The sequence below is a fragment of the Puntigrus tetrazona genome, chromosome 5, assembly GCF_018831695.1.
Source record: "Puntigrus tetrazona isolate hp1 chromosome 5, ASM1883169v1, whole genome shotgun sequence".
In the NCBI taxonomy this organism is placed as follows: domain Eukaryota; kingdom Metazoa; phylum Chordata; class Actinopteri; order Cypriniformes; family Cyprinidae; genus Puntigrus; species Puntigrus tetrazona.
Window position 1 is genome coordinate 26,841,047 of NC_056703.1, and position 12,356 is coordinate 26,853,402.

Sequence of the window (12,356 nt, forward strand, 5' to 3'; positions counted from 1 at the left end):
TAGTATTTGAATATCTAATAAACATTTCATTCCACAAACAGAACTTTACCAAAAGCAGTTAAATCTTCTAAACTGTGCATTGAACTCTAGTTAAAACATGCATACTGCGTGCAAGATATCTGCAAATGATCCGAGTGGTGCGAACTGTACACCCACAAACTATTTCTATAACTGTAAGTTATCGTGGTGTAGTTCCCCACCTCACAGTATATTGATATAAATTAGGAATGTACAGTGAACATCGTCCGATAAGCCGGTTCTGTAATCAGAATTGTTCACTGACAAGCTGCACAAATCCACATTCATTATCAGCGTGTTTTTGCCCAGCTCGTCAGTAAACATTGGTTCTGTGTAGTAAATGCTGCTCATAAATAGAGCTGGCTTCACTGACAAAATGCACATTACATATCTGTTTATCGTGCATCCCCAAAATAATGTTTGTGATTAGTTGACTAACTGCTCATTTAGTTATAACTAGAAGAACATGCTCGTGTTTATATAATGCATATAAAAGTTAGTGACAAAATGTGTCTTTATAAACGTTCAGTGTTGTTACAGATTAAACGTAATGCGGATAACATTAATTAAACTTGCCAACGCAAGTCATAACTTGTAAACAGCTTAAGCAACCGACAATTAGTTTACTTATTTGTGAAAAATATTAGCAAAATGTTTATTTTTAGTTCATTTCATTTTTCAACATTAGGTAAAATGAAGCTAAATGAGGTAAAATGCATGCTTTCCAAAATATCGGATTTGCATGAGACATCAGTTTTTTGATTGATCACCGTTCATGAATTAGTCTTGCGTTCCAAAACAAATCCATAAACAATTTTATGTTATGCCTTGCTAATATTATCTCAAACATGGAGGGGGGCTGATGTTAATGATCTCCATTTATATTGTAATTGTCTGAAAAAATGGTCACCTCACTAATATTAATGCATTCCCAGAACTCTAACATCAATATCAGCTGTCCAAACTCTTCTGTTTCACACTCAAAAGTATCTACAGCTTGAGCACATTTGGCCAAAGATCATTTCCGGATGCAATTCAGAAAAGTACTCAGAATGGACGCACCTGATGAGCTCACTTTCTAAAGGCTGGTATACTCTACACAGCGTTTGCCTAGATTCTGAGTCTATTGAAGATGATGTTAGTTGCTGAAAGTCAAAGGCAATCTGCAGATTTGAGTTGACAAATGTCATAGAAAATGGCATTGTGTCACAGTTTGATTTGTTTGAATACTTCAGATCAGAGGATATCAAACGTGTTATATATTTTGGGCTGGTTTGGGCTGTTTTCATTGGTTTGACATTGATTTTAAAAGACGTGCAGTGTATTACAGAAATAAACTGCTAATTATATTTCAACAATGTATAAATAATCTGTACTTAGTAACTACAAGTACAAAAAAAATTACATGTAAAAAAACAAATTAAATGTAAAGCAGAAAGACAAAAAAAGGACCACATGACATTTCTAGAGCATTTTGCTAAATTTAAACCTGAAAAACGTCTTGAGGTGTGGTAACTGACAGCAGGCTGATTAAGAAAATTATTAAAAAATAACAGGAAAAAACACCCTCTTTGTGTTGCGCATTACCACGCAATATTTTTCTCTAATTCAATGGCCTGCCATCCATTGTTCCTTACTTGATGCGGAATAAATAAGCAGACAAAAGACATAGCTAGGTCTAACCTGCTCCTGGCCTTCTCTCAATATCGTAAGCTCCTGCTCCACTTCGCCCACATGGCTGGTTGCCTTGGCAACCTCGGCTCTCTCCAGGTCACGTTCTGCGAGGAGTTGCTCGATGTGTTGCTGTTTCTCCTTCAGGGCTTCCTGAAGTGCTGTCGTGCCAGAGATCTTCCTCGCATACCTCGTAGACGTCTCAGTCAACTTCAGAGAAAAAAAAATCATTCAGGATATTTAAGACTACAGATACACACACCGTCTTGAAGTGGGTGTTTAGGTCATATTACCAGCGCAGGCAGCAGTACAGCTTCTACATATTATGCTGTTGTCACCTACCTAATATAAAACACTTCGCAGACATAACCGACTGTGGTTTTCTTGTTGTTGTTTTTTTACATAAACTTTTGACAGTTTAAGCACAATAAGACATGAATGAGAACTTAACTGAGTGCTCACATGCTCATGTGCGCCAAGAAAACGGCGCATTTCTGCTTCCATTTAAAATAATAGAAATATATAACATAAATGATCTGTGGATTATTCCGAGCTGAAACATTCTGGGGAATTACATCTTGTAAAAAGGGGCGTAACAGCTGTCCTTTAAAAGCCATTTTTTTTCAATTATTTAATAAAATCACTTGAAACAATATTTTTACATTAAAAAAGCATCCATCAACTAGAAATATGGACATTTTCTAACTTTGACCCTCTGTTTTGAACACTCCGTACACAGTTTAAAGTACACAGCTCCTGCTATAATTTTGGTAACATCTTTACATATGAAATAAGTATTATGCGGCCAATCTGTTCAATCATTTACACAGATTTTAAAACATGAGTAGCAATAAACCTCGAAAGAACCAACAGCCCATGTGAAGAATTGGTAATGCATGTATTATATATATCTTAAAATACTGTGTGTTTTTACTGCAAAGTAAACAACATCGACTCTACAACGATAAAAAAAACCCTTCATTAAACTACAGATTTTTCTTTGGATTTTGGGAACATGAGATACATTTAGCATGCTATTAGAAAAGGATTAGATTTATAGAAACAACCAGTCTGATGTTAGCACAGATAAAGTGGAAAAACTAATTTTAGAAATCCAGATTTTATAACAAGCCTAATTTTGGTAGAGAGCAGGTATTTGTCTAGGCAAGTCATTTGTAAGCTGGTTTTCCTGAAACGCTGCACACTAAAACAGGGCAACATGTCATTGAATTTGTTCGTGTGATTCTGCTATCAAACATTGCTCTATTTGTCTGAGACCTGGCTTGACAACTCGCTCAATGTTTGCCAAAAAAAATTGCTGATAAAAACCCCCACAGTATTGGAAATGATTTTGCAGTTTTGGTGCTGCTAATATCCCAGAAAAGACCGATTTTGCTCTGTTACCAAAGACACGCCTGCGCATGAGGACGGCTGTAACTCACCAGTCCTGTTCGGCTTGGCTTGCAGCTCGCAGATGAAGCCACGGAGCTCATGGAGCTGATGGAGGAGGCGCTGGGGCTGCGTTTCAGTCCTGACGGTGTGGCCGCTGTCTTCCGCACGGTGGTCTTTGCCTTGGCGGGGGTAGTGGAGGGAAAACCTATACGGGTCACCTTGTGCACTGGGGCAAACAGACCGTACTTGGGCTGGCACTGGAAATACCTAATGATGCATAAATCCATTCATGAAAGACGTTCTGATATAATTCTGATCATTTACCTCTTTGTAAGAAGAGGCCACAGTACCTGGTTCCAGCCACAGCACCATCATTCTTTCCCAAGGGCTCGTCCAGCTCAACTCCACACCACTCACCCTTGGCAAAATCGGTTTCGCCTAAGAAACGCACTACACCAGCTTTTGTGCCAGCAACCTAAAATATGTGAAAGAAACAAATGCATTCCATTACACAGGATTTCTAAACGGTTGAATAGTTGTGACAGCCTGAAAATTCACCGGTACAACGTTTCTCAGTACAAAGTTTATAAATATATCCAATATATGCGGTATACAGCATTTCAGCTGTTATTATGCATACATACAAAGAAACAAAAATATATATATATTTTGAATGCTTTGATGTTAAACTATGCTATAGGGCTACACAGCCAAAATATATATTATGATTATTTCACATATATTGCTATTTGAACTTTGAAATTCCATTTTATAGTTGAATGTATCATATTTCTACAGCTGAGACAATTATAACACAAATATTTATCTTGAATGGTTCGGTTTCAAACGTTCAAAATTTGAAGGTTTAAACATGTCAGTTTTTAAGCTTATACACTGACGGCCAACAGGTTTTTAAATGGCTTTTATAAAGAAATCCCTCAATATTGAAAACAACCGCATGCCTGATATTTTTGGAAAAAGAACCACAATTATTTTACATAGGAAATTTTTTTTAAACTTTACTGTCATTTCAGAATAATAATAATAATAAATAATAAAGTAATAATAAATAATACATAATAAATAATAATAATAATAATAATAATAAAGTAAAGCAAAGCAAAAAGAAAAAGAAAAAGGAGAAAAAGATCCTTGGTGTGCATATCTTTCAAAAACATAAAAAAAAAAAAAAATACAAAACTGCAATCTTTTGACCAGAAGCGTAAGAGCTTGAGGATGTGAATATGTACAACTGAAAGATTCAAGATAAATTTACTGTAGCTTGTAAGGTTAGATTGAAAAACTCTTGATACAACAAAACATTTTATATGGAATTATGAATGCGATATAATGCTTTAAAAACATCATTTAAATGCATTATAATACTGTAAATAATGCTTTAAAGGTGTCATGAGATCAAAGTTCCCTTGATATTTTGATTTCGAAGTCTAAAAACAGCTGATACTGAAGCCAGTCTGTCAAAAAGGTCGTGGAATGTGCTATTTTATGATGTAATATTGCTGCTAAACACCACCACAGGAGATGATGGGCGCCTGTTTCCTGTCTGTTTAGCCCCACTCACCTATTTTTGCACATAGTAGGCAAATAAAACTATGCCCGAAATCAAACGACAAACTTTACTGAAGTTCCAGATTGCACCAGTAAGAACACGGCCCTTGGTTTACTTCATTTTAGCACTGAAAATATCTGTTTACAGATAAGGCAGGATTAGACGCAGGACGTTCAGAAAGACTGAACCTAAAAGTTGATGCTGTGTGCAGACTACACTGGATCTGACGTTGCACCACGCAGTTTTTAACCGTTTTTTCTTGACTGCTGCTTTGTTTGTTATTACAGATTGCTTGATATGTACGGTGCATGTGTGCGATTGTAACCTAAAACACGCCAGCACCCATCTGTGAAGGACAGACGCAACCGACAGCCAATCGTAGCAGTGGGCGTTCACCTCCCAGTCTACAAACTGCCACAGCATACAAACAGAGCGTTTTTGATGAGGGTGGTCAAAACAGGACAGAAAATAGCGTATTACTAATAAATGATGGTGTTTTTTGATGCAAAAATCTTTATACAGAAACCTCCACAGAACTGCAGCACGAGCGTGTCAATCTTCCATCTGATTCGCAGACGTGAATATTTAGATCACCTCTCAAAACTAGAAGTTTTGGCCGTTTACAATTCCTTATCAAGCATCAGCGGCAATATTTCACTCATTAAACAGCATTGTAGGAACACTTAAATTGCCTTGATATTAAAATATCAATTATTGATGCGTAGTTTACATAGAACAGCAGATTGAGGCCGGAATACGAATGGTTTTCCTTTTAAGCTTTTTCTATGGAAAACACAACACAATGCGTTTATATTACGGCTTCATTTGCTTGCCTGTACAAAATATAGCTGTTCGCTGAATTTCACCTCATTTAATATTTAATACGTGCATTTTACTACTTAATGCAGACCGCTTAAAAATAACTGGCGGTCAGCGAAACTATCAATAACGCTCATCACTTTAGCACCACAACATTCTCACCAGCACTCGGTCGTTGATCTTCAGTTCCCGATCACCTTTCTTGACCGAGCCGGTCTCCGACAGATTGGACACCGACTCGCTCTTCGACCGCACCAGCTCCGAGGCCGGCGTAGAGGTTTTAGTGGGTGAAGCTGGTTTCTTGGTTGAAGCGGACACCGATGCAGTGGAGGGTGTGGGTGACGCAGCACGGGACGGGGGAGCCGTCGTCGTTCCATCCGGCTCACCTTCTGTGCGTGAAAGCTTGGACGGCCGCGTGAAAATACCTTTCAGCGGTTCGCACTGAAAATAGCGCACACCTGACACAGAACCGTCGTTTTTCCCAATCGGCTCGTCAAGTACAATTCCAGCCCACTGGCCCGGGGCAAACTGGGTCTCTCCTAAAAACTGAATGACGCCCGGCTTGTTGCCGTTAACCCAGACACGATCCCCAATCTTGAACTGTTCTCCTGCATCCTGGGCTTCGGCTGACGATTTGTCACCTTGAGTAGATTTAGCAGCACCTGTTCCAAAGAAAGGAAAGAAATTGTTCAAAATAACTACCACAACGGCGTATTAACTTTTCAAAGAAACTCAAAAGTTCTCAGAGGCTTTTAAACAGCCGAAAGAAACTGTTCAGATTTGAAATGAACAAATAAAATGAACCTTAAAGGGTTAGTTCACCCAAAAACGTATAAACAATTTAATTAAATGGTTTTTATTTTACGTATGAACTACTGAGCTACTTTGGAAAGAATATTATCGATACTTTATATTAAATATACAGCCTACAGTAAAAAGAGATGGCTCTTACCTGCAGAAGGAGACGTCTTTGTTACCCCGGCATTGGCTGATCGGCCAATTTTGCTGGGCGCTTTGAGTCCACTGGGTTTTGATGTGCTCATTGTTGCTCTGAAATAGCCCGTCTATATTTGCACGTCTCCTCGCCAACAAACATTGACTGTTGAGTTCGGAGCAACGGTGTAGAAAAAAAAAAAGTTACAAAACAAAATTAAATTAAAAAAAAAAAAAAAAAAAAAAAAAAAAAAAGTGAGGGAGAAAGGAGTGCAGCAGCGTCTGTGCAGAGAAGGAAAAGAGAAATATATGAGCGTGCGCGACATACGCAAGGATGTGTCTTGATTGTGCCGTTTTCACGCAGCCCAACACATCGTTTCATTGCTATGTTGGTGGTGTGTAAAGTGTAAAGACTATTTCACGCTGCACACATAAGCAATACGTAACAGCAAACTTCCTATGCGCTGACTGCACTGTCACAACAAAGCCAACTCTATCCGGTCATACACTCAAGCACTAATATTGAGTAAAGGGCTTTATGTATTAAAAAGTTTGAGAATTAGATATCAGCAAAGTACGTAGTGAGCTTGGGCTGAAATAAAGTGAGTGGCATTAATTCAAAGAATTAGAGGATTCGAGATTTGATACCCTCAAAGAAAATCCCCTCCTCTTATAAAAGCCCGTTTTATTTTATCTTTCACGCTTCATTTCAATAAACAACTGCAGCCCTTCTTTAACACTGACCGTTGTATAATGATGTCACTGTTGGCGTTTCTCAAATATTCACATTATACCACACATATTGCCCATCACTTGATCTAATGAGGTTTCTGATCCCGCAAACAACATATGACCGACAGATATCTATTAGCCACATTCAAATGCGGAAGTGAATTCTGAGAGTTGAAACTGCTTGCTAATGGTGTCGCTGGCGCATAGTTGAAACGTTTGACCCTTGTTGTAGAACGCACTGTATTCCACTTCAAACTCTAACACGCCATTTCCAACGTGATAACTGTCTTGCGCGGTTGCCTTTCGCAAGCATTTGTGACACCAAGCGAAATGTCAGCTGAAAAAAACAACCTGCAAAAAGTCAAATGGCAATTTAAAAACTATTCAAATCTTCTTTTCTATTTAAAACATAAAAACAAACATCATTTTTCTTTTATCAGACTCGAAATGCTTGACAATAACGTTCAAGTAACCTCTACCAGACCGCTCTGCCATAAACCGACCCGTAAATGCTACATAGGCAGATTATCGTGGTTTACATTTGCTCAAAAAAATAACAACATGCTGAAATAATCTCGGCGATAACTTGGCTCCACGCACTCCTGGTCACACACGCTGCACATGTGATTGAGATCATCTGAAAAGAGAAATGCTGCATGTACTTAGAGACTAATTCTCTCACGAACGCAAATAAATCACAACTAATCATGCGGGAACTTCCACGGATGAACCAAATTATAAAGCGTTTTATAATAAAATAACATTTTATACTAAAATTGTAATAAGTTCATTTTTCCCAGCTACTGGTAATAATAAATAACTGGTAATAATAATAATAACTGGAATAATATCGTGATACGTCGTGCATCTCTTGTGTGCAAAATAACAGAAGTCTGTGAATACATATGTGAATAATATTTCATTTGCTGCTACGCGGTTTGAGTTGCTTACAATACAGTCCACTGGGAAAAGCAACAAGTGCCAAACTTTCTTTATTTTCACACTTGCAGACCATTTCATTTGAAATAAAAGCATTTATAAATCTATAAATTAGATTAAACGCAACATATTAAATAAAAAACTAAAAATCAGCATGTGAATATCGCTGCAATCAATAAAGTGGTACGAGTCCAAACCACTACTGTATATTTCAGTAAAATAATTGGACAGTTTAATCAATTTGGGTGTTCTTCATCTTAACTCAGACAATTTAATACTGGGATTTATCAACATTCAGTCATTTTATCCCTTTACTTGGATGTGAACAAATGTTGAACTGAATTATTGATTCTATTGCCTTCTGTAGATCTGCTTTACAGCTGAACTGAACTTGTTTCATAACTCACGATCTATATTGTATAAAGTGCTATTATAAATAAAAGTGGCTTGGCGCTGTTTGCGATCTGATGTTTTTGCTGAGTGCAGAAAAGCATAGGCTCTCCTTAATACTCACTTCTTAAAGAACTTGGAGGAACAGTTCACCCAAAGCAATCTGCTGTTAATTTACTTCACCATCAAGCCGTGCAAGATGTAGATGACTTCCTTTCTTTTCGACTCTCAAAGTGATAGCACTCCTCGACTTGCATGATATTAATCACCAAGGACCGTGGATTTAATCACTACCGAGGAAAGAAAGTCACCTACATCTTGGATGGCCAGAGGGTTTACCAGAAAAAAAACCATGTCAATAAAAGTGCACTGAAATGATCAACACATGCTGCCTGTAACTACTGCTAGTCTTTAAAACGTAGCATTTGAAACAACCGTGTACACGCCAATCATTGAGGTATTTAAAATACCTTCATGTCATTACACATGTAATTAATCAATAACTACACTGTTGATGCCACCCTGACATTTTAACCCACCCTTAAAGCTAACTAAACCACCAAACCCCCAACATCTCCCACCTCTACAACATGAGCAAGTATAGCACAGTCATGTTTTTAAAAACACAAGGTAGTTAAAGACGACTAAAAAAAATAGGTAAAATGTAACAGACACCAACAGAAGGAACTTTTAGCAAACCCCAACAACTGGCTCAGTCAAATACTCCATTCGCGTACGCAATCAAAAATAGGAAAGCTACTCAAAAGTTGAATCTTGTCCTAGAATTATTTTTTTCTGGCATAAAATCTAGTGCAGCATTATAATCAAGCGCCACATCTGGGGCTTCCAAATCTGAGCCGATTTACCTCACAGCTTGACCAATGCGAGCCCGGTTTAGGATTTCAACCAAAACAACGAGCCAATATGAAGAACGGGATATCATTTACAAAACCTTTAAATAAACTATAGCTTTCACGACGACTACTTAGGTAGTTTTGACCTTAAAGACCAAACGAGTGAGTTAGCCTTGACAAGTTAACTCACGTTAGTTTTCCGGTAACATTTTCCGGAGTTGAGAGGAAGTTTAAAGAATTCCACACGAAACGACGAACCGCGTCACAAAACCTGAACTGACATATTTTGGCGCCACAGGACTTTCCCCTTCAAGCGCAAGCGAGTTTCGATACGCGACGAACATGGAGAAAGTTCACAAGTCCTCACGACGACTTTCCGCAATGTCACATCTAGACGAACCAAAATAGAGCCGCAGTCAATAAAGCCGCAGGCGCTGCTCGCCGCATGCCTCTCGCCAGCGCGTTTACCTCAGCCTCTATTTACAAGGAAGAACGGCTCATGACAAAGCTGAGGAATCTGAGGTTAGCGAGTGCTGACCGAGGGCCGAGGAGCAACCTGTATCAGATGGGAAATTCCGACTTAGCAACTTCCGATGGAAAACGCGGCGATCTCGTCGCCACCTTCTCATCTGAGCGCTTCGCCCAGCGATCGCCCGCTCACCTGCTGGCTTCGGGCCGCGTAGCGCTACCGAACACGGATCGAGCCGGGATCCTCTTCTATCTACTTAGCTTGACGCCCGCGTTGCTTGAGGATTTAACCTGCTGCGTTCAAGCGCCCACTTCGCTGGTGACACGGGTGGCGTAATGACGTGTCCTCGCTCCGCTCCGCCCAGGCCAACGGGAACCCCGAAGAGGAAAAAGCGAACGGGATCGGACGTAACCGAAGCGGACTGAGACGAGTCACCGTAGAAGAAGACGCGTGTTCAAAACAGTGTATAGATCATCAACGGAGAGAGAGGCTTTGGTTTAGGCCAAACACACTACGCTAGTACTTGTGTAAGATACTTAAATAATTAAACGGGAGAAAGTCAGAATCATTGGTATCATTTATGTACGCTATTATTTGTATTATTAGTATTATTAATGGTTATTTAAAATTAAGATTTTTGTTTGTTCTCACTTTCATTTTAGCTGAAGTGTTGGTAATGCTGTGTTTTAGTATTTTTTTGTTGTTGTTATTATTATTATATTTATGTCCATAGTTTTTAGTTATACGTTTAGTGTTTAGTTTGTATTGGCTATTACCTCAATTTAAACTATGCTAAAAACATAACCTCCTTTTCTTTACTATGCTGCTCTGACCAGGCCTTTTCTTCTTGTGATCCAAATGTTGTTAGGAGGATTGTAAGGGCCGATTTCTAGAGATGTTATTTATAATACATTTTACTCTTCTCTATTTCAGTGTGTTTTATTTTCATTCACGTGAAGCCCTTAGAGGTGGAATTCTAAGGGGGCCATAAAATAATAAAATAAAGCTTATTATTATTATTAAGATGAAATAACATTGGGAAAGTTTATATATATATATATATATATATATATATATATATATATATATATATATATATATATATATATATTTTTTTTTTTTTTTTTTTTTTTTTTTTTTTTTTTTGTGTATTTTATTTCAAGCAACTACACTTTTTATGGTTTTAGTTGACGATAATAACCTGTAAAGGAGTAATTACATATTAGTTCTGACTGATTTTATTTAAAAAAAAATTGTTGTTGTTTTTTCTGTGCTTTATATTTATAAAGCAGCTTTACATAAAAAATCAGCGTTTCTCAAGTCCTCATTGATACGTTATACTGATTATTATTCATCTTTATGCCCCTGGTAATAAGCTAAGAGTGGCAAGGAATCCAATCCAACTGGTTATGGGGGAACAAAATAGAAAAAAAACAAGGCTTATAAATGAAAACAAACCGCTTAAAAAATGTAAAAATAAAGTAATAATATTTAGTTTCCTTGGAATTACAAGGTTCTATCTGACATTGTTTTGCAGCTTATTTGTCTTATGTGAAAGGGTTTTTTTCTAAATTGAATGCAAAAGCTTTGATGCTTTTTACATTTTTTTTAGAGTTTTCATTGAATCTCCATTACCTCTGTTCCATCCTGCTGTGAGATGAACGTCCATCTGACACCTTGTCATCCAACCGTCCCATACTCTGTCTTCCTCTCCCTGTACATCCATCTATGATCCCAAACACCACAAGCTCCTCCAGTCACTTGTATGCGGCTATGCTTGCTGTTCCACATTGTCTTGAACCCTTCCTTTAGTCTGGTTTCCCTCACTATTCTCCTCTTGATTCTCCTCTTGTTGCAATCATCGTCTCAGGTCAGTAACTACCCAGGTACACAAACTCTGACATCTGACTACGTCCTCTAGAGCAAACACCACTATCATTGTGTTTTCAGTGTTGATCTGTAACCCTGTGGCCTCCCCGGCTTCATTGATCTGATCTCCTTGTAGTTCATCCTCCTCCAGAAGTTTAGGTATATGGAGCTTTAAAATAAGGGCCACTGTACACCCACATTGCCCAGCTTGGAAGAGCCAGGAAGAAGAAAGTCATATACACATAGGACGGCTCAGTAAAATAGGGGGTAATTTTCATTTTTGGGTGAACTATTGATTTAAACCTCTGATTTCAGGAATTCCAAACTAAAACTAAAATAAAGTGGGTGTGTCATCTGAGGAAGAGACTGTTTGATTGGCTAGATAAAAATCTCTAAAACGGTTTCAGCATCGAGTCCCAAATAAACGCAGCTAAGACATTTATTCAGGCCAAAAGCAGTCTTTTCTATTGACAACCATTAAAAATCTACTACTTACCTACCTTACATCAAACAAACATAACTGAAGAATTAAGCAAATATTATAAGAATACATACACTACCAAATGTTTTTGAACAGTAAGATTTAAGGTTTTAAAAAACTCTCTTCTGCGCACCAGATCCAAAATACAACAAAAGTAGTATTATTGTGAAATATTTTGAATATATATATTTAACACACATCTTCAGAAATCATTCTAAT

At 37.9% G+C, this 12,356-nt stretch overlaps 1 protein-coding gene across 7 annotated transcripts in view; it reads right to left on the reverse strand.

Moving 5' to 3' along the window:
* Positions 1-10,802, reverse strand: part of clip1a (CAP-GLY domain containing linker protein 1a) — a 30,551-nt gene extending 19,749 nt beyond the window's left edge. For 4 of the 7 annotated variants that reach the window (XM_043239155.1, XM_043239157.1, XM_043239154.1 and 1 more), the window contains exons 1-6: positions 9,980-10,801; positions 6,423-6,685; positions 5,633-6,132; positions 3,432-3,556; positions 3,132-3,348; positions 1,702-1,899 (exon numbers count right to left, since the gene is read on the reverse strand). In XM_043239155.1, coding sequence (XP_043095090.1) covers positions 1,702-1,899; positions 3,132-3,348; positions 3,432-3,556; positions 5,633-6,132; positions 6,423-6,513 — 1,131 coding nt within the window. In that variant the 5' untranslated portion in view covers positions 6,514-6,685; positions 9,980-10,801. Of the gene's footprint in view, positions 1-1,701; positions 1,900-3,131; positions 3,349-3,431; positions 3,557-5,632; positions 6,133-6,422; positions 6,686-9,979 lie in introns of all 7 variants that reach the window. The other 3 variants (XM_043239158.1, XM_043239159.1, XM_043239156.1) reach the window with 1 other exon arrangement.
* Between the last annotated feature and the right edge of the window lie 1,554 nt (positions 10,803-12,356).